General features: G+C 51.4%; 2 protein-coding genes across 2 annotated transcripts in view; one reads left to right on the top strand and one right to left on the bottom strand.

The window, feature by feature from the left end:
* The window catches only part of Mapt (microtubule associated protein tau), a 93,892-nt gene that overhangs the window by 39,499 nt on the left and 28,407 nt on the right, over nt 1-25,986 (bottom strand). The window contains 2 exon segments of the mRNA XM_048367273.1: nt 2,132-2,218; nt 8,969-9,085. Coding sequence (XP_048223230.1) covers nt 2,132-2,218; nt 8,969-9,068 — 187 coding nt within the window. The 5' untranslated portion in view covers nt 9,069-9,085.
* On the top strand, nt 11,471-14,079 carry LOC125366290 (translation initiation factor IF-2-like). Its single transcript, XM_048366878.1, has 2 exons — nt 11,471-11,579; nt 13,505-14,079. The coding sequence occupies exons 1-2, from the start codon at nt 11,471-11,473 to the stop codon at nt 14,077-14,079; spliced, it is 684 nt and encodes a 227-aa protein (XP_048222835.1).

Here is a 25,986-nt window from a genome sequence, read left to right as displayed (position 1 = left end):
GCAGACAGGACCCCAGGACTAAGGGCTACACTGGCTGCACTTTCCACACATGCACCTTTATGCTAAACAACTAGCAGGGGCTTGGCAGCAACTTTCTGGACTAATTCAAAGGTGGACGCTTAAGGAGATGCAAGGGCTAAGTTCTCACCCAGTGATACAATGCAAGGTGCAAAGCGTGGAGAAGTGCTGAGAATGGAAGTGTGGACCTACTTGAGGAGGATGGAGAGATAGAGTGCAATACCACTAACAGGCTCAAAAACTATTCTCCATGTCCTTCTAGCTTGATTTTTTTTTCCTAATCAGGCTGAAAAGCAAAATACCCCAAATCCAAGCCACGTACCAGAGATGGCCAAGAGATACAAGTGGCAATCTGCCAGAGAGAGCTTGCAGGAAAACTCCTGCTTTCCTACGAGAACACAGCAGGTGCCAGGTCTCCTTTGGCCATTTTTCCTTCCTTCCTTCCTTCCTTCCTTCCTTCCTTCCTTCCTTCCTTCCTTCCTTCCTTCTTTCCTTCCTCCCTCCCTTCCTTCCTCCCTGCCTTCCTTCCTTCCCTCCCTTCCCTTCCTTCTTTCCTTGCTTCCTTCCTTCCTTCTTTCCTTCCTTCCTCCCTTCCTTCCTCCCTTCCTTCCTTCCTTCCTTCTTTCCTTCCCTCCTCCTTCCCTCCCTCCCTCCTTCCCTCCCTCCCTCCCTTCCTCCTTCCTTCCTTCCCTTCCTTCCTTTCCTTCCCTTCTCCTTCCTTCCTTCCTTCCTTCCTTCCTTCCTTCCTTCCTTCTTTCCTTCCTTCCTTCCCTCCTTTCTTTCTTTCTTTTTTGTGTCAGTATTGGGGTTTGAACTCAAGGTTTCACGTTCTTGCTGAGCACTTTTTCTCAAGGCTGGTATTCCACTTGAGCCATACCTCCACTTCTGGCTTTTTGTTGTTTAACTGGAGATAAAAGTCTCTCAGAGGCTGGGAGGTAGTGGCTCATGCCTGTAATCCTAGCTACTCAAGAGGCTAAGATCTGGGAGTGTGAAGGGGGTGTTGTTTATCTCCAATCAATCACCAGAAAAGTGGAAGTGGCTCAAAGTGGTAGAGTTGCTAGTCTTAAGCTAAAGAGTCCAGGGACGTCACCCAGGCCCTGAGTTCAAGCCCCATGATCGATACAATTTTTTTTTAATTCCCTCAGAGCTGTTTGCCTGGGCTGGTTTTGAACCATGATTCTCAAATCTCAACCTCTTGAGTAGCTAGGATTATGGGCATGAGCCATCAGTGCCTGGATTGTCCTTTGCACTTGTTCTTGCTCAGTCAGACATGATGCTTGAAGGGGTTACAGCAGCCATCCTGCGACAGGAGGCGATGAGCCATCCTGCGACAGGAGGCGATGACCCAGCCATTAAGGATGGCAGAGGATGGCAGAAGATGAAGACAGAGTCCATCAGCAATGCGGGGGAATTGCTGTCCATGTCTAGACATCTGATTATGTGAGATGAACAAACCTCTTCCCACATTTGCTACAGTGACTTGGGTTTTTTGTTGCCTGGACTCAAATGCAGCAGTTTCTACTAATGCAGATGGGAAAGCAAGAGAAGGTGGTGAAAACCAGGAGTAAGAAGTGTTTCAGGAAACAGGCCAGGGACTTTATCAAAATCTGGACACCAAAGGTCTGGGGGGGCGGGGGACAAGCTAGAAGAACTGGGAGACAGCCCACAGCCCAAGCTCTGTCTGGGACCAAGAAAGGAAGGACATCAAACAAGACCAGTCCCAAGGCATAGCCGAGGAGACTCGTTCTGCCCCGCCACACCCATAGCTCAGCCACGTGGAGACATGGGGTCCCAAGAGAAAAGTGAGTTGGGGGTGCTGAGGGGGCTGAGGGAGCCCAGTGGATATGGGATGGGGGTTCTGGGGAGCTGTGGCACACAGTCCAGTCTCTCAAAGCATGGTGGCATCAGGAGCACACGAGACCATGGGTGAGCAAGGCAGAGAAGCAGCAGCAGCCTGCAAAGCAGTGCAGGGCCCAGCTGTCAGCCAGCAGGAGAGGGAGCAGCGGGGCGGGGCCCGGTGCCCAGTCGGGAGGGGTGGCTCAGGACATGGCTAAGCGCAGGCCAGCAAGAGGGAGGGTGCGGTCTGAAGGAAGTGATGGGAGGGAGGCCCCACCTTCAGCCGTTGGAGTACTCTTAGCATCAGAGGTCTCAGAGCCGGGTTCCTCAGATCCATCATCGGCGGGGGTCTGCAGGGGAGACTCTGGAACATACACAAGGAGCCCTCAGAATGGCCGCCTCTTCCCAGCCCTCCTGGGCCCTCGGGAGGAACTTGGGAGCAGTGTCTTTGGAGCTGCAGCCCCTCACTGTGGACCCCATTGCCTCCTGATGAAATGGCAAAGGGATCCAGCCTCCATCTCCCCCCTGTAACTGTGTCCCCCCGAGTTACAGGACACAAACGCAGGGGTTTTGTGTGTGCTCCCAGGGAGGGAGGAGACACTCCAGCTGAGGCAAAGGCCCTTAGGCTGACTAACAGGCGACAGATCCAGAAAGCAGAGCACCATGTGAACGTTTGCTTCGCCTGTGCTATTAATTAGTGGCAGGTAGATGCCTCAGTGACTCCGTTCCTGCCTTGGAATAGGACTTCTCTCAGCGGGTCACCATGCCCTCGTCTACACAGACAAGTGAGAGCCTGTAGGCTGCTTTCATAATGAGCAAGCCCCGGGTGGCACCGTGGAGGTCAAATGTGGGTGGTCATGGAGAAACTGTCCTTTCGGAACGCAAAGCCCAGGGAGAGAGGTCAAGTGGCCACAGCGGTCCCTAGCTGTACGGTCCACCAGGAAGGTCCTTGGTAAGGCAGCTTTTGTTGGCCTCATAGAAAAATAAGAAAAATCTATCTCCCCTCCTTCTCCTGAACTATCCCCTCCCATATGTCATCTTGGCCACCAGGAGTCCATCTGCCCTGGTCATTCTATCCGTTCTTATCATGCTTATCAATATCTCACTCAACATCCGGGGCTGGGTGAACTGCGGTCTCCAAATTCAGAAGAGCGGGGCTTCTGGAGAGCACTGTGTGTGCAGAGCAGAGTGCTGGCTGCTCAGAAGACTCGGTTCCACTAGGCATATATGGCCAAATAAGGGAGAAGGATGGCCACGCAGAGAAAAAGGCTCAAGAGACTACAACATGTCCCGAACAGGCCCATGGCCAGCTGAGATTGTCTTTCTGATCGTCTCTTCCTCCCCTCCCCCCTCCCGCAGGAAGTGGGAACTACAGTCTACAGAGCACTGGGCTTGGCTGGGTTCAAGTCCTTGTTCCACCACTTCTAGTCAGGTGACCTTGGACTTGTCTCTCAGGACTTCAGTTTCCTCTTAAACAATGGCTAAGATGACAACTGTCCATATCTCCTTCTGGAGCCGTTTGAAAGATCCCAAGAGTAAAGCACTTTGCAGACTAAGGATTTCTACTTGGAGATCCAGTTCTTACCGGCGTGGAGTTGCGGAGTGTTTCCGGGGGGCAATAGTGCTCTTCCCTTCAGCTCAGTCTCACCCAGACTGTCCCCAAGTGACCCTCACAGAAAGTCATGGCTCAAACTCAGATGGATGGGTACAACACTGGATGAATGCTTGGAAGGGGGCGGGGGTAGAAGGATGAGTGGAAGGATGGATGGATGGGTAGACTACTGAATAAGTGGATGGGTGTATGATTGGATGGATGGGTGGAGGGACTAAGGAAAGAAGGAAGAGGGATAGAGGGATGGATGAAATGGATGGATGGATGGATGGATGAAATGGAACATGAAAACCTCCCATCATATTTGGGGGTCCTTTACCAGGACCTCTCAGTCACCTATTTTTCCTCATCTTCTCCTTAGCCTAGCCCTGGAAAGGCCTCTCCTGTCTTCTGGTGGGTCTTGGACATCAGACCAAGGCTCCTCAGCTCTTAGCTGGGTGAATCTTCTCACCTGTATAATAGCCGCTCCTGGCTCTTCATGTTTGTGTGGGCTGCAGAATGTTCTTTGCTGCCTAATTGTCCTCCTCAAGGCCTAGACTGAAATCTGGAGTCAGGAAGGTAGATCACAGCCTCTGGAGTCAGGCTGAGGCAGCCTGAAACCTGGTCCTGCCACCTACCAAGTGTGTGGCTCTGGCCAACGTAGTTAACATTTTTCTGCCTCAGCTTCCTCCCCTATAAAATGGGGCCAGTAATAGTTCTCCTGCTCACAAGGCTTTTGTGATTATGAAACTGCTTAAAGCAGTGGTGATTACTGTCAGTCATTGCCATGCTATCTTGACTGAAGGGCTGTTGGCGGGGGGAGCCCTGGGCACTGACAGGACCGTGAACATTTTTTATGCTGCTGCTAATGTTTATGCAGATATCTCATGGGAATTCCTGGGGCTCCTAGCATAACATCAGATGAACAAATGGGCTCTGATCATAGGAGAAAAACTCCTGCACCATTAGTAGTCACAGCCACATAAGATTAGTACTCCACCAGGCACATTACAGATACCTCCTCTGTGACACAGACTTCTGGGGATCCCCTTGGTATCCTTCTAGCTCTTCCTCCTGGGAAATCGTCCTGATATGACTTGAGCTGTGTCTAGTCAAGAGGCCACAGTGTTCAGCCTCCTGGTTAGGCAGGGGAAGTTTTGGGAGAAGATATTTGGGGGCTCCCTTTGAGCCATCTTCCTTCCTTTCCTTCTTTTCTCCCTCCTTCTCTCCCTCCCTTCCTCCCTTCCTCCTTCCCTCCCCTCTGTCTTCCCTTCCTCCCTTCCCTTTCCTCTCCCTCTCTTCCTTCCTTCCTTCCCTTCCTTCCTTCCTTCCCTTTCCAGGGTTGTACCTACATAGCCCAGGTTGAGCTTGAATTTCACCTGCCTTATCTTCATGTCCCAGATCCCTTCTGATCTATGAGATCCCTGAGATCCCTTGAAGGTGGAAACTACTTGATAAGAATAGGTTTTATTTCCCCATATGAAAAAAGGAAACCTTCTCAACTTGCTGACTGGACACAGAAGGCAAGGACCAGATCGGGCCTGCCAATCATTTCCCTAAGGAATGGCTTCCTGCTCTCGGTGGATGACAGGAGGGAGGAGGGTGCAAGGCCACGGGACTGCTGTGTTAAAACCAAGGTTTGATGTGGGGATGTCTGGGTCAGGTGAGTTGGAGGATGAGGTCCCTGGGGAGCTGTGGAAGGTTCTAATGGCTGGCCAGGGTCATCACCATGACCCTGTGAATGGTGACACCACTCATAGTGGTGTAGAAACAAGGAATGGTCCAGGATGGGGGAGTGTGGCTGGCGCATTCAGCACAGATAAATATTGTCCTTTAAGCAACGGGGAGATTCTGGGGTTGGAACAATCACAGAGTCAGGATGGGGGACCAGGGTGGCGGCGGCTCTATACACAGGGCAGAGCACAATGACAAATAAAGACAAATGGAGTTCAAATCCACCACACAATCAGGCACCCCATGGCCCTGGTCAAAATGCAGTCTGGGCACATGGACCTCAGGCACAAAGAAGAGCCAGTGCTTCACAAGCTTTGGGCACACCCAGCTCCTTGGTCCTGGAGCTGGTAAAAACCTGCAATCTGCTCCAAGGAGGTTTGGCAGCACCAGGCAGATGACCTTTGGGTTGGATCCTAACTGGCCTGGACCACAGAGGACAGGCACACTTGGGTGTGATGGAGCCCCTTTCCCACCCTGCTCCAACCCACCACCCTAGCATCTGCATTGTCCTTAGAGGGAGGGGAAGAGAGCGGGAGACACCCCTTCTGAGTGACTGGAAGGCAAAGAGAGCTAACCACTACCCCCTTTTAATCCTGAGAGTACATGAGTTTAGCAGCTGAAGTGGTTTTTACTACTTTTCATCTCTCTGGGTGTATTCAGTTTTTAGCATCTGCTTAAACACTCTTTGTTCTGATATTTAACACATCTGCTGCCTCTTGTCATTATTCAAAACAGTCTTTTGTCACTTATCTAAACTGTTGTTAGTACAGTGACACCTTCTGCCAAGTGGAACCTGTCACTCCTCACATAAAAATAGATCATCCTACACGGCTCAGTACCAGGAATCAATTTGATGAGAAGTATGGAAATCTCCTAGGCATTACTGGCTTTTGTGGAGAGTACAGTCTTTGGGTAAGCAAATCATCATCACAGGCTTTCATTTCAGAGACATTTCCAAAAGGATAGCAATTTCAGTGTGGCTGTTGTTATTGTGTATGGTGTGTTGTTAGCATAGAATGTCTCCTGTTTTGTGTGAAAGATAGTTTTAAGCTGGATACTGTTGGGCTCACACCTGTAATCCTAGCTACTCAGGAGGCTGAGATCTGAGGATAGTTCAAAGCCATGGCTAGGAAAGTCCATGAGATTCTTATCTCCAACAAACCACTAGAAAACTGGAAGTAGAAATGTGGCTCAAAGTGGTAGAGCACCAATCTTGAGCAAAAAAGAGCTCAGGGACAGCACCTAGGCCCTGAATTCAAGACCCATGATGGGAGAAAGAAAATTGGGTAGTTGGAGCAGATATGCTTTAGGTGATCCTGAGACAGAGAAACCTGGATTAGCTTGTTCTATTTACAAACGGAATACAGCATCTCTTTTAGACAAATAACAGGAGTACAAACCACTTCTTCTATTTCAAATGAACTTGTCATTTTATTTATTTTAAATGAGATTGTAATTTTAAGACAGATTTTTATTTTAAATGAACTTGTAATTTTAGGACAATTAGAGATACAGAAAAATTGTGAAGATCGTAGGGTCTTCCTCCTACCCAGTTTACTCAGTTACTAAGATCTGACATTATTATGGTATAGACTTGATTTGTTTTGTTTGCAACATAGTATACCTTTTTTTTTTTTTTGGCTGTACTGGAGTTTTTTGAGCTTGCTAGGCAGGCTCTCTACCACTTGTGCCATGCCTTCAGCCCTATAATATACACTTTTAATAGTTAAACCATGCTTCTTTCAGTGGCTACATGTGGCTACACGTGGACATACCCTGGTTCAGGATGTGAATCATTCACTGTGAGTTCAGTATGATATGATTCTAACGTGGATCTGTCCATGAGAGTTTCAGAATTGAACTACTTTGTTTTTGGTCATGGAGCTTGAACTCAGGCCTGGCGATGTCCCTGAACTCTTTAGCTCAAGGCTAGCACTCTACCATTTTGAGCCACAGTGCCATTTCTGGTTTTCTAGTGGTTAACTAGAGATAAAAGTCTCACTGATTTTCCTGGCTGGGCTGGCTTTGAACTGCAGTCCTCAGATCTCAGCCTTTCCGGTACAGCTAGTATTACCGGCATGAGCCACCAGTGCTCTGCCAGAACTGAATCTGTTATACATTCCTCATAGCACTGTGTGGTGACTGGTTCCAGGTTGAGAGGTTTGACTGTAGTGTGTTCCCCCATTCCCCCGCCTCCCCGCGCCTGTTACCTGTGAGCTATGGCCTCCACCCTAATGGTGCCACAGTAACCTGCCTTTCTGATCCCGTACTGTCTCCCTCCCCCACCTCCTTACACAGACTGAAAACGGCCTGGGAGAGAGCGCCCCCTGCTGCCCCTCCTGTCCCGGCCCTCCTGCAAGTACTCTCCTTGGCTGGACACAGCGCAGAAGGCTCCTCTTGGCCCAGAGCTCTAGGGCTTCCGCTCGCTACCCCCACACTCTGCAAAGCACTTCATGATTTCTAGCATTAAAAGAGAAATGTGCCCTGTCCTGCTTGGGCTGCAGTCTTTCCACTTGTGTTTCCCCATGTTGTAGTGCTGCATCTAACCATTGTGCTTCTCCCAGGACTGGGTTAACAGATACACACTGTCTGCCCAATCTTGATTAAGACGGGGTCTGGTAAACCTCTTGTACCCAGGCTGGCGTCAAACTATTATGTCTACCTCCTGAGTGTCTAGGATTATAGGTTGAGCCATGATGTCCAGCTAAGAATGTCTAGTTCCTATTGCTTCTCTAGTTTCATAACAGCATCAGAAATCACTTTTTTTGAGGGTAGACAATAAAAAGAAATAAATACAATAACAAAGAGCAAATAACAACAACAACAAAAAATGTAAACCTTTGCCATTCTATCTCCCTAACAATGGTTCTGGAGGGGGGAGGGGGTGCTCTGTTCACCAGGACCCTAAGTAGGGCTGCATCTGGGAGCGTGGAGTGGGAAGGGGGTTTGGGGGGGGGCTATGGAACCCCCTATAGCACAGCTCTGGCGGGTAGTGAGGGGCTGGCTCCAAGAGCTACAGCCAGTATGCTGGGTGTCCGTGGCTTGTAAACTCGTGGTCACATAGTGAAGTGAGGCACAGTGGGGTCAAGGGAGAGGTCAGAAGATTGTATTCTGGCTTTTGTAGATGTGAGTGCGGTTTCTTTTTTTTTTTTTTTTTTTTTTTTGGCCAGTCCTGGGCCTTGAACTCAGGGGCTTGGACTCAGGGCCTGAGCACTGTCCCTGGCTTCCTTTTTGCTCAAGGCTAGCACTCTGCCACTTGAGCCACAGCACCACTTCTGGCTATTTTCTGTATATGTGGTGCTGGGGAATTGAACCCAGGGCCTCATGTATACGAGGCAAGCTCTCTTGCCACTAGGCCATATCCCCAGCCCCTGAGTGCGGTTTCTTAATGGGGATACAGTAAAAAAAAATCCAGAGTTCACCTATCTTGCCAGACAGATCTGATTTAAAAGGCTACAATGTCATGGATAAAGCCACACATTTCACATGCTAAACATAGTACTATTTTATAACTTAGCAGGCGTGGCTCCTGACACAAAGAACCCGTATATTACTGACAGCGACAAGCCATGCAAGTCTCCTGTCACATTCCATCCTCGCAAGAGGCCCTCTCCTCTGGAAAGATGGACACCCCTCCCCCCCCATGTTCTGAGTTATTTTGGCTGATTCAAATGAACTCGGCTCCCCTCCACTCATAACAAGGTATTGAAGACTCCTTCAAAAACCAGGACGTGAACCCTTCCTGCCAGTCCCTGCCAAGGCAAGCGGTTGGCTGGGTCACCCACTTACCTTTCAGACCGTGTTCCGTGTCCCCGTCTTGCTCATGCAGCAGGGTGTAGGCCCCAGCATGATCTTCCATTGCGTCAAACTCCTGGCGGGGCTCGGCCATCCTGGGGAAAGGCTCACCTGGGAAAAGAAGATGGGAGCATGAGGGATGTGGATGCTGAGCCCAGGGGCTTCTGGGAGCTTTGGGGTGGAGGAGGGTTGGCAGGGAAAGAGGTGTGCCCTCCCTCAAGTCTAGGCAAGCAAAGGTCAGTCTTGCCACTCCTGTCCAGCAAGCAGATGTCCAGACTCATCTTGCTTTCCCCTGCCACAGTAGTGTGACATTCCTGTGTGCTTCTAATCTACTGCCTCTGCATATTCAGAACAGCCGTGAGAGGCAGGGTCAGTGCCTGGGCTTATTATCCTTCTCCTCGATTAAAAATTAAATGCCACTGACTGGTCTTTTTTTTTTATGGAGAAGATAAGATCAGACAGGACACAGGAGGTTATCTTAGGGCATTTCTGGGCAGGAAAACCAGACTCAAAGATGCAGGGTGATTATTCTATCAATAGCAACTGAAAACAAAACCAAGTCTTTTTGTTTTTCTGTTTAATTAAAGGCAGTGTCTTGCTAGTTACTCAGGCTCAAGTGATCCTACTGCCTCTGTGTCCCAAGTGGCTGGGACTGCGGGAGTATGCATGGCCTGCATATATGTATGTGCATATGTGTGTGTGTGTGTGTGTGTGTGTGTGTGTGTGTGTGTGTGTGTGTGTGTGGTCCTATGGCTTACATTCAGGGCCTGGGTGCTGTCCCTAAGCTTCTTTTGCTAAAAGTTAGTGTTCTACCATTTGAATCACAGCACCACTTCCAGTTTTTTTTCTGAGTAGTTTATTGGCGATTTATTGGAGTTTATTGGAGTTTCATAGACTTTCCTGCGTGGGCTGGCTTTGAACTGAGATCCTCAGATCTCAGCCTCCTGAGTAGCTAGGATTTAGGATACAGGCATGAGCCACTAGTGCCTGGCTTTATTGTTTTTTAGAGGTGACGTCTCACTATGTAGCACAGGCTGGCCTGGAACTTGAGGTCTTTAGCCCCAGACTCCTGAATACCGGAGTTAGTCATGCACCACCACATCCAGCCTCTAGATTAGCACAGGGGAGGAGATTATACTCCAGCTCCAGTGCTGGGACAGACACTGCAGCCTTGGGCTCTGCTCAACGCTTGGGAAATAAAGGGCAAATCTCCCCCAGGCTCCTGCTAGTTATTTTGGAGGCTGAGATCTGAGGATCATGGTTCAAAGCCAGTAAGAAGGTAGGGCACTCTCACCTTTAACCACCAAAAAGCCAAAAGTAGAGCTGTGGCTCAAGTTGTAGAGCACTAGCCTTGAACATGAAAGCTCAGGGATAGCTCCCAGGCCCTGAGTTCAAGCCCAAGGATTGGTATAAACACACACACACACACACACACACACACACACACACTCACAAATCTTTATTATCTTGGATTTTTTTTTATTAACCCAGAGCAATTCCATGTTAGCTTCAGGTCAAGGGCCAGCAAATTATTTCCTGTGAGAAGCATTTACCAGAGGGTAGCTAGGAAGACTCCGGGCTGCCTTCTCCACGGAGGAGGTGGGAAAGCACGTCTGATAGTAAATGAACACACATGACTGCGTTCTCACAATGCTTCATTTATGGGGCCAATGCAATTTGAATTTCATCAGTCATGGAATATCATGCCCTTTTGTCTTTGTTTTTCTCAACCATTCAAAAATACAGACACACTCTTAGCTCAAGGCAAGGTTTGGCCTGTGAGGCAGGGCATGTAGACTGCTGTGTAAGGGTTCTCTAGTAGTTTCTGACAGTAAAATTGAAAACCCTACAGATAAATAAGTCTCATCAAACATGGAAACACATGCCTGTAATTCCAACACTTGAAAGGCTGAGCCAGGAGGATCCTGAGTTTGAGGCCAGCTTAGACTATGTACTGAGACAGAGCAAAGCAGAAGTGCCGGCCTGCATGGCAGCTCCCCCCTCCCCCGGCCCCCCCGCCCCCTGCTGTGTTCTGGAACTCAGGCGCTCTGCCATGAAGCCGTGCACACAGCCCCCTCCCTGTCTTCTCAGCACGGAGAGGCGCTGGAGAAGGCAGGGTCGCTCCTGGACTTGGGTGTGGTGCCTCGATCCCCCAGTGTGGGGACGCTGGTCCAGGCTGCCACCTTCAGCACACAGAGCAGACAACAGGGCAATGGTTCCCTCTGTCCTGGTTCCTATGAGCTCCGCTCACCTCTCCCCTGCCCCTCGGAGCACAGTCAGCTTTACCCACAGGAAGCTGCGTGAATTACACTGAAGAAATGGAAAAGAAAGGAATGGAAAAGGAGAGGATAGAAGAGGAGAGTGAAGGGGAATGGGAGGAGAGAAGCCTGTGTTCTGGCACATTCCTAAGGGTGGAATTGACAGAGAAACCAGAAAGAAGAGGTCCCTGGAGAATAAGAAGTGACACACACAGATAGCATGCAAGCAAGAAGCCCCATGGGGGACCTGTCTGGGCTGATGCTGCAGGAGCCCCAGAATCTGCTACAGGAAATGATCACAGGGCGCCTGTCAGAGGCCTGCCTGATCTCTGTGGGTGCCCTGCAGGGTACAGGACAGAGCCAGCCAGCAAATAGCACCACAGTGCATCTCAGCCAGAAACTCCCACAAGACATGTAAATAAGCAGGCTCCGAGGCGGCCCCTGTATATGGACGAGGCCTGCCACTTCTCTGCATCCCTGTAATCTCAGCAGACAGAGGAAAACAAACACCACGCTGATTTCCTATCCTCAGTCACTCTGCCTCTGGGTCTCTGACTCCCTACTTCCTGTTTGCCCTGCCAGAGGCTTGGAGACAGTGGGGTGGAAGGCAAGGAAGAGAGGTTTTAAGGGAGGAAAAAAAAAGTTTAAAAGTACAAACTACAATGGGTCATTTTTAGGGACTCCTGGACTGCCTTCTGAGAACCGGAAGGCCCCGATTCTGTCCCTGACATCCTGTAGCCCAACTAGATCCCTGGGAGGAAGACAGGCTTGCTGAGCCTGCCCTCCGACAGGAACCCTAAGCCCATCAGTGGCATTGGGTACCTGCACAAGTCTAAAAATCATAGCATGTCTCTTCCAAAGCATTCTTGTCTCCTCCCTCACCCCCGACTAGAACCACTGTATCTACAAAGCAATCGGGCAGGATTGCTCTGTTCCCTGGTAACTCCTGGCTCCCTTCAGTCTGTGGATTCCCATCTTCTGGGCACCTGACGTGTATGAAATTGCAGCTTGGGCCTGATATCTCTCACTGAAAGATCAGGTTCAAGGTTTGTCCAGCCTGTGGACAGTGCTCCAGTCCTAAGCAGTAAAATTTCCACTGAAGGGTCGAGCCACACACTGACGGCCAACAAATAACATGGACCTATTTTAATTTGTGGCTTTTGTGTGTGTGGTGGTGGTGGTGGTGGGGTTTGAACTCAAGGCTTTACTGAGCTCCTAGGCTGGTATGATACTGAGTCACACCTCCAGCCCTGTTTATCACTGGTTGGTTTTTAGGAGAGGCTTTTGCTCCCCACTTGGGCATAAGCAAGGCCCACAATCTGCCTTACTGCAGGTTTCTTCTGGGACGACAGATGCGTGCCATCTCCAGCTTCCTTCCAGGGAGACAGAGTCTCGGGGACATTGTTGCTCAAGCTGGCCTAGACCTGTTGGCAACGTACCCATTCTCAGCCTCCTGAGGACTAAGGATTACAGGCATGACTTTTTGTTTTGACTTTCTTTTTCTTTTTTGAGAATGGTGAAAGAGAGGTGGAGGGAGGAGAGTGAGTGGAGAGGGGCTGGAGGAGGGAGGAGACTCGGGAGGCCCAGACACATTCAGCTTCTTCCTTGTGCTGCCAAGGCTCGGGTCCCAAGGCGCTCCAGGCCTCCGTGAGTCAGGTCTGTGGTGGTGAGACATGAGTGGGTTCCTTCTGTCCCTGAAGAGCTGGGTTTCCCGGCCTGCAAGATCTGCACAGGCTAAGGTGGTGGGAGATGCACAAGGAGCCCTGGGTGCAGGGGTCACCTCAGAGTTGTTTCTGGAATGTGGCTGGCATTTCCTAGGCACCTTCCCAGGGCACAGACAGGGGGACTCTGACCCACTTTCCCCCCTCTGCCCTGTTACCTTCAGGAGGATTTCCCCACGAGACTGAAGCCTCTGCCCCATCCCCAAAAGACAGTTAGCTGCTGGTGGCGGGGTGGGGGCGGGGGGGGGTGGCTCCCCTGAGGATTCCTAAGGAAGCCCTGGCCTTTGTCCCCGAGATGGAGACCCGGCACCCCTCCGCCTGCCTCCACCCTGCTCCCCTCCCTCATGCTGACTCCAGGCAACAGTCCTGACTCTTGTGACCAGCTAACCTGACCCCCCCTTTCAACTTGAGGAAACTGAGGCACAGAGAGATTCATGGACCCATGGGGGGGGGGTCACACAGGGAGTTTGAATTCAGGGCGTTTGAATTCAGACCTTTCATGCTATAAACCCTGCTGTCAGCTACTGGTTCATACGGTTCCTCTGCTGAAGGTCACCGCCGGTTCTGGCTGGAGTTAGTGGGGGCTCAGGGGCAGCTCGAGTCGGGCTGTCCCCGATCCCTGGACCCGGACCCCAGCCGGAGCCCCCGCGCGGGTGGGACGCGGTCCCCGGAGCAGCTCCAGGCGGGCCTCGTTTCGGGGCGCGCTCAGCCCTCGCCGGGGGGCGCCGAACACCGGCCCGGGCTGGAGGGGAGCCCTGGGATCCGCCCCTGGATCCGCCCCGGGAGCCACTCCTGGATCCGCCCCGGATCCGCCCCTGGATCCGCCCCGGATCCGCCCCTGGATCCGCCCCTGGATCCGCCCCGGATCCGCCCCTGGATCCGCCCCGGGAGCCGCTCCTGGAGCCGCCCCAGATCCGCCCCTGGAGCCGCCCCGGATCCGCCCCTGGATCCGCCCCTGGAGCCGCCCCGGATCCGCCCCTGGATCCGCCCCGGAGCCGCTCCTGGAGCCGCCCCAGATCCACCCCCTGGAGCCGCCCCGGATCCGCCCCTGGAGCCGCCCCGGAGCCGCCCCTGGATCCGCCCCGGGAGCCGCCCCGGGAGCTGCCCCGGATCCACAGGGCGGTGACTCAGCGAACCCCGGGGTCCAGGATCCTCTGCACCTGCCCGGGTTAATTAATCCCCAATCTGGGCCCAGACGGTAGGGACGACGGCACCGCTCTGTGAATGCACTGAACACTTGAGCTGAACACAAAGCTGGGCTTTGTGTGCCAGTCCTGGGGCTTGAACTGGGGGCCCGGGCGCCGTCCCTGAGCTATTTTGCTTAAGGCTGGCACTCCACCACTTTTTGGTAGTTAGTTGGAGATAATAGCCTTGCTTGCCCTGGGCTGGCTTCGAACTGTGATCTTCAGATCTCAGCCTCCTGTGTAGCTAGGATTATAGATGTGAGCCACAAGTGCTGGCACTAAAACTATTTCTTTTCTTTTAAAAATTAATTTATTTTTTAAACATACATGTATTTATTCAGTTAAAGTATTTTTAATTATAATAAAGTTGATGTACACAGGGGTTACAGTTTCTTAAGTCAGGTAATGAGTATATTTCTTTTTGGACAATGTCACTAAAGCCATTTCTCTTTTCTTTTGTGGTCCTGGGGCTTGAACTCAGGGCCTGGGCGCTGACCCTGAGCCTTTTGTGTTCAAAGCTAGCACTCTACCACTTGAGCCACAGCGCTACCTCTGGCTTGTTCTGAGTGGTTTATTAAAGATAAAGCGTCTCGGACTTTCCTGCCCAGGTTGGCTTCGGCTTCAGCTTCAAACAGCGATCCTCAGATCTCAGCCTCCTGAGTAGCTAGGATTACAGGCGTGAGGCATGGGTGCCTGGCATCTGATACTCTCACCTCCAATTAACCAGAAGGAAACCGGAAGTGGTGCTGTGGCTCAAAGTGATAGAGCACTGGCCTTGAGCTGAAGAGCTCGGGGATAGTGAGCATCAGGCCCTGACTTCAGGCCCCACAACCGACCAAAAAAAAAAAAAGAAAAGAAAAAGAAAAAAGAAATAGAAAATAATCCTAGATTTGAAGCAGAGCTCTGCCCGACTACCCGTGGAGCTGGGCATACAGACAGGAAAGACTTATTCTGATGAGAAGAAAGTGACCTAACGCTGGGGCTCCGTCCAGAGCGCACAATGGAGGGCTGTGTGCACGCACGAGTGAGTGAGGGCTCCTCTGGGGAGGAGTGGTGCCGCCATGTGCACATGGATGTGTCAGCTGAGGTCAGCTGGCTGGTGTCCACCATCGAGAAAGCTGGCACATGAGGCCTGCGAAGACAATCCTGCTTTGGTTTTGCTTTTTGCTTTTGACACAGGGTCTGGCTATATAGCCCAGGCGGCGGGGGGGGGGGGGGGGGGGGGGGAGGCCTAGAACTCACGATCCTCTTACCTCAACATCCCAAATGCTGAGATTATAGGTGTGTACCAGTGCTCCTGGCTTCAATTCTGGTTTTAAATTAAGGTTTCTATTTTCTTGTTTGTTTGTTTGTTTTTGTTTTTCTTTTTTTTTTTACAAATAAACAGGCAAACTTCCATTCTCCTTTGTTACCACCATGTGGCCTATGGTGCTTGTCAAAGCTCTCCTGCTTGGATGGCCATTTTCAGAGGGGTGCTCGTTTTTCCACCACTGCCCTCTTTAAGAATGTCTTCCTCCTCCCTCATGGCATTGGGTCTGTGTGAGGACTTATGCTTGTTCTGCACCTGCCACCCCCATCCCGAGAGACATGAGAGCAGAGCTACCCCAGGAGGCTCCTTGGTGGCAGGCCTCTGTCGGGTTCTGGGACCACCAGTGTCCCCGGCCACCACTTTCAGTCTATGTGCAACAAGTCTCCTGAACTCAGAGCTCCCAGTGCACAAGGAGAGTTTCCTGTGGTGTCAAAGCCAAGAGAATCTGAGCAAACGCTGCTTTTGTTGGACAGAGAACAGGGGAAGGGAGAGAGAAGGCATTGCTTTCTAAGAAGCATTTATAGTGATGATTTGAAAGCCAAACAACCTGAAAGAAGAAAGCACACTAGGGCTGGGAATATGGCCTAGTGGCAAGAGTGCTTGCCTCGTATACATGAAGCCCTGGGTTCGATTCCCAAGCACCACATATATAGAAAACGGCCAGAAGGGGCACTGTGGCTCAAGTGGCAGAGTACTAGCCTTGAGCAAAAAGAGGCCAGGGACAGTGCTCAGGCCCTGAGTCCAAGGCCCAGAATTGGCAAAAAAAAAAAAAAAGAAAGAAAAAGAAAGCACACTAACCCCTGCTGCCCACTGAGCACCTCCTGGGATCCCTTTCTTCTGCACACATCACCTTCCCTACAACCCTCAGACACACCATGTACCCTGCAGCCTACTTGAGTCACTTCACAATATGCTGGCATTAATAGGCTTTGTCCTGATTTCTGCTTGGTTTCTAGTGGTATAATTTCCAGTGTCTCTAGTGTGTATGTGTGCACGCATGCGTGTGCATGTATGCATGTGGTGTGTGATATCTCTGCCTTCGGTCCTAACTGACAGCTAATGTCTCTAACAGCATTTCTGTGAACCCCGGGCTGACCTCTACCTCTTGATCCTCCGGCTTCTGCCTCCTGAGTGTTGGATTTTAGCTCTTCCTTGCTGCAGACACTTTGCAGATGGGGTATAGACATGGCACAGCCTTGGCTTCATGGGGAAGACTCCCATTTTCCTCTGGGCCTGAAGGGAGCCTGGACGCTTCCTTGCTTGGCTTCCAGGGGGAGCTGGCAGGATGTCCTGGGGGGGGGGGGTGCAGATCTCAGGGTCTGGAAGCCCCATCTTTGAACCTCCTTTTGGGGTACACTGGGTGGCCCCAGCACCTGGGATCCACCCAAGACTGCTTTCTAGCTGAACCAGACGGCTGAGCTCCCCTAGTGGGTAAGGCTTGCAAGTCTTTCAAGGGAGCCTTCCTTCCAGCTCACATGTCCGCATGGGCTTGGGCAGAAAGGGCACCTGGTGTGGCGTCCAAAGTCAGTTGGGACACTCGTGAGCCAGGTGGTGTGGACTGTGCAGGCTGGTGTCACACCTGTCTCATGGGGGCTATGAGGGCCACTGAAGAAGCACAGGTGAACAACAGCCTGTTGGTGACGTTGATGTTCTAGTCTGAGACAGAGTAACGAGATGGAGAAAAGGCGGTTTCACCTGGGACAGGCGGGCAGCCAGGGCTCTCAGGAGAGTTCTCCTGTCTCTGCCCTGATGGAGGGGGTGACAGCGGGCAAGGAGGACCAGTCAGTGGGGAGACTTCTGCAAGGCCCTGGTAGAGAAGGCACAAAGGCAAACTGCAGAGGCAGAGCAAGGCTTACACCTCATTCTTCCCTTCAAAGTCCCCAGATGGGTGATGGCAAGCACAGAGCTGAGGCAGGCCATCTTGTGGGACAAAGGGCCTGGAACTTTCTACACCTTGCTGGGAGCTTGCCAAGGTAGGAGTTTGAAAGGCCTCGGAGAACAGCTTGAAATTGGCTGTTTCTGCCCTGGCATTTCACTAGCGGGGGACCACATGGGAGACAGGAAGGAAGAGCATTAGGAAGGGAAGGTGGTAGTTTTCCTGATGTCTTCATTTCTATTTTTTGAGTCTGAGGACATACCCTGAAAGACACGGGGGACAGGAGGGCGACGGGCGTCTGTCTTCTAATTAGCAGTTGTACCTCTGTAATGAATGGCCTGAACCCAGTGTGGGCCTGGAAGGACAGAAAACAACAAGTGCCCACTGAACACATCTAAGAAATGCCACACTGGGTCACGCACACTGTCCCCGAGTTTTCTGTTGGACAACAGTCTGCATTGCCCTCTGAAGGGTGGCATTAAGGTCAGAGTTCACAACAGGGCAGGGCACATTTCTGCAGGGCCCAAGCTTCTTGGAGCTGGGGATGAATGGATGAATGACTACACATCACACGCTTTAAGAGCTTTGCAAGTGCCAGCTGTGGTTTTTAATCATTTAAACCTCATCATCCATTACATTTAAAAGTGTTTGTATTTTTAGACTAACCAGCTTCTTAGGACAAGGAGAGCCCTGCCTCCTATCCTGGTAATCTGGTGAGCTTTGCCGAGGCTGGCATTGTAATCAGGCTTCACATAGGCTGCCTTGGAGAGGAGCCTGGGTTAGCTTTGGAATTGGGAACCCACCAGGGGAGAAGCATCCAGAAGCCAAAGAAAGCTTGTGAGAACAGCAGCTCTCTCTGAGGGCTCAGGATTGAAAATACCCAGCACACGTGGTGTCCCCTTGGCCCTGCCCACTGCAGCCTCTGGCCAGGGAGGGCAGATGGTAGACCCTGTGACATCATCCCAGGGTCCCGTGATGCCCTGGGGACAGGGCCAAAACCCTGTCCCAGGGCACCCTGCAGGAGGTCCTCCGCTCTGGGAGGCGTGGGAGGAGACAAGGACAGGACACACTCGGGTCCCCAGAGGGCCTGTAGTAGCAAAAAAATGTTCACAGTAGTAGTAAGAAATGTTTGCCGATGTGACTTTTTATGGACAAGCAAATAATGCATCTCTGTGCGTATGGGACAGAAAATTCCTAAAGAGTGGAGCTGGCATTTTCGCTGAAAGCTTGTGCCACAAGAAGACTGCATTTTGTCTCATTATATAGATATTATTATTATTATTATTATTATTATTATTATTATTTTGCCTGTACTGGGCTTGAACTCAGGGGCCTGAGGCACTGTCCCTGAGCTCCTTTGCTCAGGGTTAACATTCTATCACTTTGAGCCACATCACCACTTGTGGTTCTCTGGTGGTTCACTGGAGATAAGAGTTTTGAAGACTTTCCTGCCCGGGCTGGCTTTGAATTGTGATCTTCAGATCTCAGCCTACTGAGTAGCTAGGATTACAGGCATGAGCCACCCGCACTCAGCTTCAAAATTAATTTTCTGGGTCTAAGAATAGAGATGCTTCCAGCCCCGCGGCCTGGGCTTCCGCCTTCTGTGCCCCAGCAGGAACCCCAGGGGCTGCATTCACCGGGAGGAGTGGCTTGGATGCCAATCTTTCTGCTTGCCAGTTTGTCTTTGCCTGAAGCCCAGTCAAGTGAGGTCTGTGTTGAGACAGGCCACAAAGACAGGTGCCTTCAGAGGCTTTCTGGACCACAGGGAACCCAGGTGGAATGGCAGAGGAAAGACTGGTGGCGTGTGCGCCACGTGTCCCTAGAGAGCAGAGGGGCACCAGGAGAAAGGCAAAGGACATCTCCCCAGGAGTGTGGGCCCCAGGAGCTGCCAGGGGAGGCGCACACAGCCTGGGGGAACCCATGAAAGCACAGGCTGGGGTCAGGTACAGTGGCTCCTACAATCCCAGCTACTTGGGAGGTTGAAGACAAAAAGTCTACAAGGCCCAACTCAACAAACAAGCCAGCTGTTAGCGCCCGGCTATGCAGGAAGCAGAGACGGGAGGATCATGGGCCAAGGCTGGTTCCCAGAAAGAAAAAAAAAAGCAGGAGATCCAACCTGAAAAATAAAGCAAGAAGAGCTGGGATGGGACTCAAGTAGGACGGCAATGGCCTGGTAAGTATGAAGCCCCAAATTCAACTCCCAGTACTGACCAAACAACCAACCAGCCAGCTAGCCAACGGCAGAGGTGGAAGGTGTCTTAGTGGGCCCTGCCCCCCCCAGGTCAGCGAGCATGCCCCAGGCTGGAAGTAGAGAGGAGGCTGGGGGTACATGTGAAAGGCATCTAAATCACATTGCACTCCATCGCTCCTTCTTTGCAGAACTAGGCTGGACATATGAATTCTGGAGCCCCGGGGCAGGAATCCCTGACACGGTTCACCCCCATCTGACACAGCAGATCCTTCTGGTTCCTGGTCTCTGGAACGCAAATGTCTGTGCTTGAGCAGGCTGCACCCACATGCCCTCAGCACAAGACCCACACCCGGTACGGAGAGCTCCTGGGTCATGCGGCTGACGCAGGGCGTGCGTGGGGCGTGGAGATGGAGGTGGGGAGATGGGGAGAGTGGGGGGTAACAGTCCTTGCTAATGCTTGCCAAGCTCAGAGCACACAGCATGGTGCAGCTACTCTCTCACCTCAGGCTGTCTTTGAACTCTTGCTCCTGCTGCCTCTGCCCCCCAAGTGCTGAGATTATAGACTTTTCCCACCATACTCAGAGTTAGGATTGTTGTTGTTGTTGTTCTGGCTGTAGTGGGTTTGAATTCAGAATCCTGAGCTGGCTGGGCATGTTGCTCTACCATTGAAGCCACACTCCCAGCTCTTTTTGCTTTATTGTTTGAAGTAGAGTCTCATATATTTTACAAAGGCTGGATCTCAGTCCTCCTATTTATGCCTCCCTCATAGCTAGGTTGATGGACACATAACCAACACACCTGGCTTTTTAGTTGAGATGGGGGTCTGATGAACTTTTTCCCCAGGCTGGCCTCCAAAACTGCCATTCTCTTGATTTCTACTCAGGCCGACTGGTTCTGGTGGGCACACAGAACACGCCAGACCTTCTCTCCCCAGCTTCGCGACTCTGGCCTAAACCAGAGGGACTTGAAGCATCAGAAGGTGCTCTGACCACTTTGCTGCTATGGCAACAAGACCAACTGGGCAGTTCATACATGTCTGGCTCATGGGCTACGTCAGCAAATCCTCACCAGAACATATCTAGCAGAAAGATGATGTCTCCAATACCCAACTCAGAGATGAGAAGGCCACTGGAACAGAGGAGAGCAATGTGCTCAGGCTCACACCGCGAGTGAGCTGTGTACTCCAGGCCTCAGGTCAGTCAGCAGGGCAGAAAAGCCACAGTTTCCCACAGCTTCAAATCCACGCCCTTGAGACTGCAGGTCACACGAGGCTCTCTGTTTACTTAGGAAATACCACAACCTCTTTGGCTGTGAACACAGAAAGCTTGTAATGCATGCCTGGCTTTGTCCCTACTCCTTTCCTCTGAGCTCCTAGCTCAATTCTAAGGTCTCACAACTGTGCTTCTAGACAGGGAGAAGAGGATCGATTCCTTCCAGCTCAACAAGCAAAGAGCCATAATGGGATAGGTTGAGTGAGGGGGCTCAGGGCACACCTCTTTCCACAGAAGAAGACTGGACTCAGGTGTGTAACACACTGACAAGGAGCAGGCTGTGTCAACAGAGACTCCGCTCACACGGAATCCCACCCAGGCAGGAATCCTGGGCTCTGCTCAGATGAGCTGGAGAACATCTGGGGAGCAAGGTGTCTTCTTTGGGACTGCGCCACCCCCCCTTCAGCCCCTCAGTTCAAGAGCCCAGGAGCAGAGTGCCCTGAACCTCCATGGAAAAGCCGCTCATACTTGAAGAGCCCTGTCCCTCCCTTTTCCCTCTGGGTCTTGTCATACGCACATCATTTTCCAGGGAGCTCTGGAATTCTGATTTATAAGCAACATCTGAGGAAGAAGTAAATATCCAGATATCTCAAGCCCAGTCTATTTTGGTTGTGCTAGGGTGGAACCTAGGGCCTCTACTGCTCTACTGCAGCATCAATTCGAAGTCTGTTCTCCCTCGTGGTACTAAGGATTGAACTCAGGGCCTCATGCTTGCTAAGCAATAGTCTTACCACTTGAGCCACACTCCCAGTCCTTTTGCTTTTAGTTTTTCAGACAGGGTCTTGTGCTTTTGACTGGGCTATCCTCAAACCAGGTTCTTCCTACCTACCTTCTACTTCCTGAGTAGCTGGGATTACAGGTAGGCACTACCACACTGGCCCTGGAGGTTGGTGTTTTAAAGGCTGGTTTTAGGTGAAAAAGTTATAAAAGCTGCTGGTTAGGACGATCTTATTGATAAGACAATAAATGCAGTATCACCAAGGGCCTTAAGCACTAGTTTGCATTACCAAACACAGTCTAGATCTTGATTTAGATACATATTCCCTTACCTCTTCTAGAGCTGGTTTAAAAAGATTATTAAATCATCTACTGAGTAAAAATACACATGTGCACTGAAAGTGGCAGGCACAATAATAGCCTCTCATAGATGGTCACGTCCCATTTCCACCACAGTGACTATTCATGTGACTAGTGAGGAGACTTAACCCTGGAGTGGCTGGGCAGCTCACTCCAGCAGGAAGCTCACCTGTGTCATCCCACTGGGTCATCAGGGTGGGGTGACCACAAGGATCTTTGCACTCAGAAGACGATGGAGGGGAGTTGATGTCTGAGCCATGGGAACTGAGGCAGACTGCCTTAGGCCAAGGACCGTGGCGCCCCCTAGAGGAAGCTAGAAAGGGCAAGAAAATGGCTGCTTCTCTGACCTCCAGAAAGGAACACAGCCTTGCCAAAACCTTGACCGCAGCGTCTGACCTCCAGCACTGTAAAAGGACACACTTCTGTTTAAGTTGTGAAAACTGGATCATTGGTGGAAGCAGCTAGTCGAAAACCAATACTGCTAGTTTTGCTAGATCTGGCTCATGAGTGGACTAGCACTTCAGTGATCATTTGATTTAGGGGAAAGAAGACAAAGAAGTTGGATGGCACACCTGCCACATGGCAGGAATGGTGTGAAACCCTCTGCCATTTACCCTTCTCAGGCTCCCCTGGCCGCCCGCCAGCTTGGTAGGCGTTGGCTACACCATTTGGCAGCTGATGGCTGGGAGGGTAAGGCGCTTGTCTCAGGCCTTGGGTGGTCCCAGAGACAGGTTTTACACCAGGTGTGTTTGCCTCCTGAGCACCTTCTGTTTCCCAATGTGGACTTCCTTTCTTTACACTCAAGCAATCAGCTGCCCAAAGCCCATAGCGCCTGCTCTATCTGGCATGCAGAGCCCCAGAATGATGGCTGCCTCCCCTCTCCTTTCCACACTGGCTTGCTAGAGGAGTGGGATTAAGGACCAGGGCAGAGGTGGGGCAGCGTCACCTTCCACAGCTTTGGTCCTGATGTGGGGGCACAAAGGAAGAACACGCTGGAGGGAGGAAGCCGGGCAGGGAGTCTGACTTCTCATACATGCACTATATCAATGAGCACAAGCTACCAGCCTCTGAGATCCAGTCCATACACAGACCGGAAGAGGCTCCTTTCCCTCCTCCAACTGTGAACGACAGGACAGAAGAACTGTCCTCTCCTAGGTGGGGCCAGATGGCACAGGACCCATCTCTCTGGGCTTCTCACACTGCCATTGAGCCGTAGACACGTGCACTAGGTGTCCCTGGGCAGTGTCTGTGACTCTTGCAGCCTCCTGACCTTCCAGCAATGCCTCCGGGAAGGGCCTAACCCAGGACAAAGTCTGGGAGCTATCCTGATGTGGGTAGTTCCCGATGCAACTGGGGAGGGCCTCTTCCTGCTCAAAGGATCGAATCCAGTTAATTAGGAGCAAAGCTTTGTGCTTAAAAGGCACAAATTCAGACCCATCCATTAATCTCTTCAGTTAAGATCACTTTAAATAAAAGCTACCAAGCCAGGGCTACAGAAAAGCATCTATTATTCAAGCAGACCAGTCTCAAGTCCATACTCGGAGGTAGATCTGGAAGCTCATTCAGACATGTCAGCTGCATAATAAATGAGGTTTGTAGCAGCTTTCTATGTGCAGGTGCATTATTGATGCCGTGTGAGGGGCTGTGTACTGGGTGTGTGATTCACATGCAGGCCCTCCAATCCCAAGTCCCAGGACGCCATCAGCAGGGAAGTGGGCCAGGCAGCGAGGAAGATGGCTGAATAGGATAGAAGGAGCCCCTGGCTCAGCTCTGGCTGGGCATCTGGGGGAGATCTTGGAAACCAGGACAATAAGGCAATATGATGAAAGCAAGTACCAACCATCACCAGGGACCCAAACAAAGGGCAGATGGGGCCCCTCCCAGTGTTGGCAGGGAAACTTGTATCTGAATGGTGAGCGACACAGGGGTTGTTTCAGAGCATGATCAACTCCATTCATGGAATGTTGTCTGCTATGTCATGGCTCCAGGCTGGATAAAGAGATGGGAGATATGGTCCTTGCTCTGTGGGGTCTGGTTTGGGTTTTTATTTTTTTATTTTTTGCCAGTCCTGGGGCTTGAACTCAGGGCCTGAGCACTGTCCCTGGCTTCTTTTTGCTCAAGGCTAGCACTCTGCCACTTGAGCCACAGCACCACTTCTGGCCATTTTCTATATATGTGGTGCTCAGGAATCGAACCCAGGGCTTCATGTATGCGAAGCAAGCACTCTTGCCACTAGGCCATATTCCCAGCCCTGGGGTCTGGTTTGGAAGGGGAGACAAAAGGTTCTTGCTTTATCCGAAACAAAATCCAAGGCCACAATCAGGAGAGGGGTCGCATACACTGACTTGAGCCTCAAGGGTCTGTGATTCTGTGTGCTACCCATGAAATAGTTGCTAGAGACAGGGCTATGGGGCTGAGAGGAGACAGGGTTCAAAAATTCTGGAGAAGATAAATGTGAGGTAAGACTTGAATGCGGGCAGGCTTGAAGGAACAACACTCCCTCCTCTGGGCTGCAGAGGGACAGTTATAAGGCCCTCCTTGGGCAAAGGGGACATCTTTATTTTATTTTTTAGATCTGAGACTGGTACTCAGTACGTACCACTTTCACTCCTTGGCTAGAGCTCTACCAACTGAGCCATGCCTCCAATTTCAAAGGAGCCATCTTTAGGCAAAGGGACAGCACTTGTCAAAGAGGTGACAGTTGAGAGAGAAGACATCTTGGAGGAAGCCAGATGGGAGAGATGTGAGGCCTTGAACTAGCTCAAAGCACACATTACCCTCTGGACAGCTCCCAGAGTCACAGTAGCCGCAGGCCCTCTGTGCCCGTGCTGCCTGTTAGAAATTAACCAAGGTCGAAGAGCATCACCCTCAGGTTTTGGCTCTGGGATGGGTGGTGGAGCTCTAAGTCTCGCTGAGTCCACGTTCCTGAGCTTCCTCTGAATTCCACGAGTGTGGGCATGGCAAGTAAGCTGGCCCTGGCTGCATGCCCACCTCTGCCCACTTCTCCAGGGTGCTCCTTGGACCAGAAACAGGGGCACGTTACATAATTAAGCTGCAGAGAGGCCTGGGCCAGAAACTCACAAAGCCTGTAAGAGGACAAGGAGGAGGGGCGGGAGAAGGGGAGGACCCAGCTGGGGGGAGGCTCAAGGCGGAGCTGGCACCCCCAACACCCTCTAGACTTGTGGAGGAATGGAGAGGCCTCCTGAGAGAGAGCATTAACTGTCAGAGGCAGCAGACCCTAGCATGGTGAATTTCTGAATTCCAGTGAGGGGACTCTCTGCTACAGCAACCTTCTTTCCAGGGAGGTTGGACCTAGGAAGGCTGGGAGTACAGGCAGCTCTTAAAAACACCCAGGACTGTCTACAGAAGGGCCCCCTCTTCCCTCACCTTTCTCCATCATTAACCCCTGTTTGTGAAACTCAGTAGGATCCAAGGTCCTTCTAGGAGGAGGAAAATCAAAATGGCCTCAAGTTCAAGGTTCATCTCCTGATGGGAGAGGGAGAGAGGGTTCCATTGCATTGACCAGGTACCCTGGAGGCTCAGTAAGAGGTACACAGTCACCCAGCCATTCAGTGGCATAGGAAGAGAAGTGAGTGTCTCCTCTGGGGCAGGACATCGGCGGCCATGCCGAGCTCAGAGCGCAGTTTTCAGTGCGCTCAAGAAACGAGGACTGGAACACGTAGCCAGGTGACTTTGCAGCCACTTGCCTACGTGCTCCAGTCCTCGCCTGGCCCTGAGCTGCCTGCCGTCTACGTGGCCAGTGGCTGTCGGCTAGCAAAACCCTAGTGACCAAAGGGCCAGTGGAATACACATCCTCAGCCCAGTGGCTGCCGATGTTATTTAGGGAACTGTCTAATATCTTTTTTATTTTGAAGTTAAATTAAAACCCACAATGTAGGCTGGGTGCTGGTGGCTCAGGCCCATACTCCTAGCTACTCAGGAAGCTGAGATCTGAGGTTCATGATTCAAAGCCAGCTTGGGTAGGAAACTCTATGAGACTTGTATCTCCAATTAACCACCAAAAAGCCAGAGCTGTGGCTCAAATGGTAGACTTCTGGCTGTGAGTGAAAAAGCTCAGGTATAGCACCCAGGCTCTGAGTTCAAGCCCCAGGATGGGTACAGACA

This window comes from Perognathus longimembris, chromosome 17 (genome assembly GCF_023159225.1).
Source record: "Perognathus longimembris pacificus isolate PPM17 chromosome 17, ASM2315922v1, whole genome shotgun sequence".
NCBI classification, from domain to species: Eukaryota; Metazoa; Chordata; class Mammalia; order Rodentia; family Heteromyidae; genus Perognathus; species Perognathus longimembris.
The sequence above is the reverse complement of the archived record's forward strand: the minus strand, read 5'-3'. Positions and strand labels throughout refer to the sequence as shown.

What these genes read in the sequence shown, in the direction of transcription:
- LOC125366290 (XM_048366878.1), top strand. Translation starts at nt 11,471, where the DNA reads ATGGGGGACCTGTCTGGGCTGATGCTGCAGGAGCCCCAGAATCTGCTA. An exon ending in CTCTGTGGGTGCCCTGCAGG is followed by an intron (nt 11,580 to 13,504) that starts GTACAGGACAGA and finishes CCTCTGCTGAAG; the next exon opens with GTCACCGCCGGTTCTGGCTG.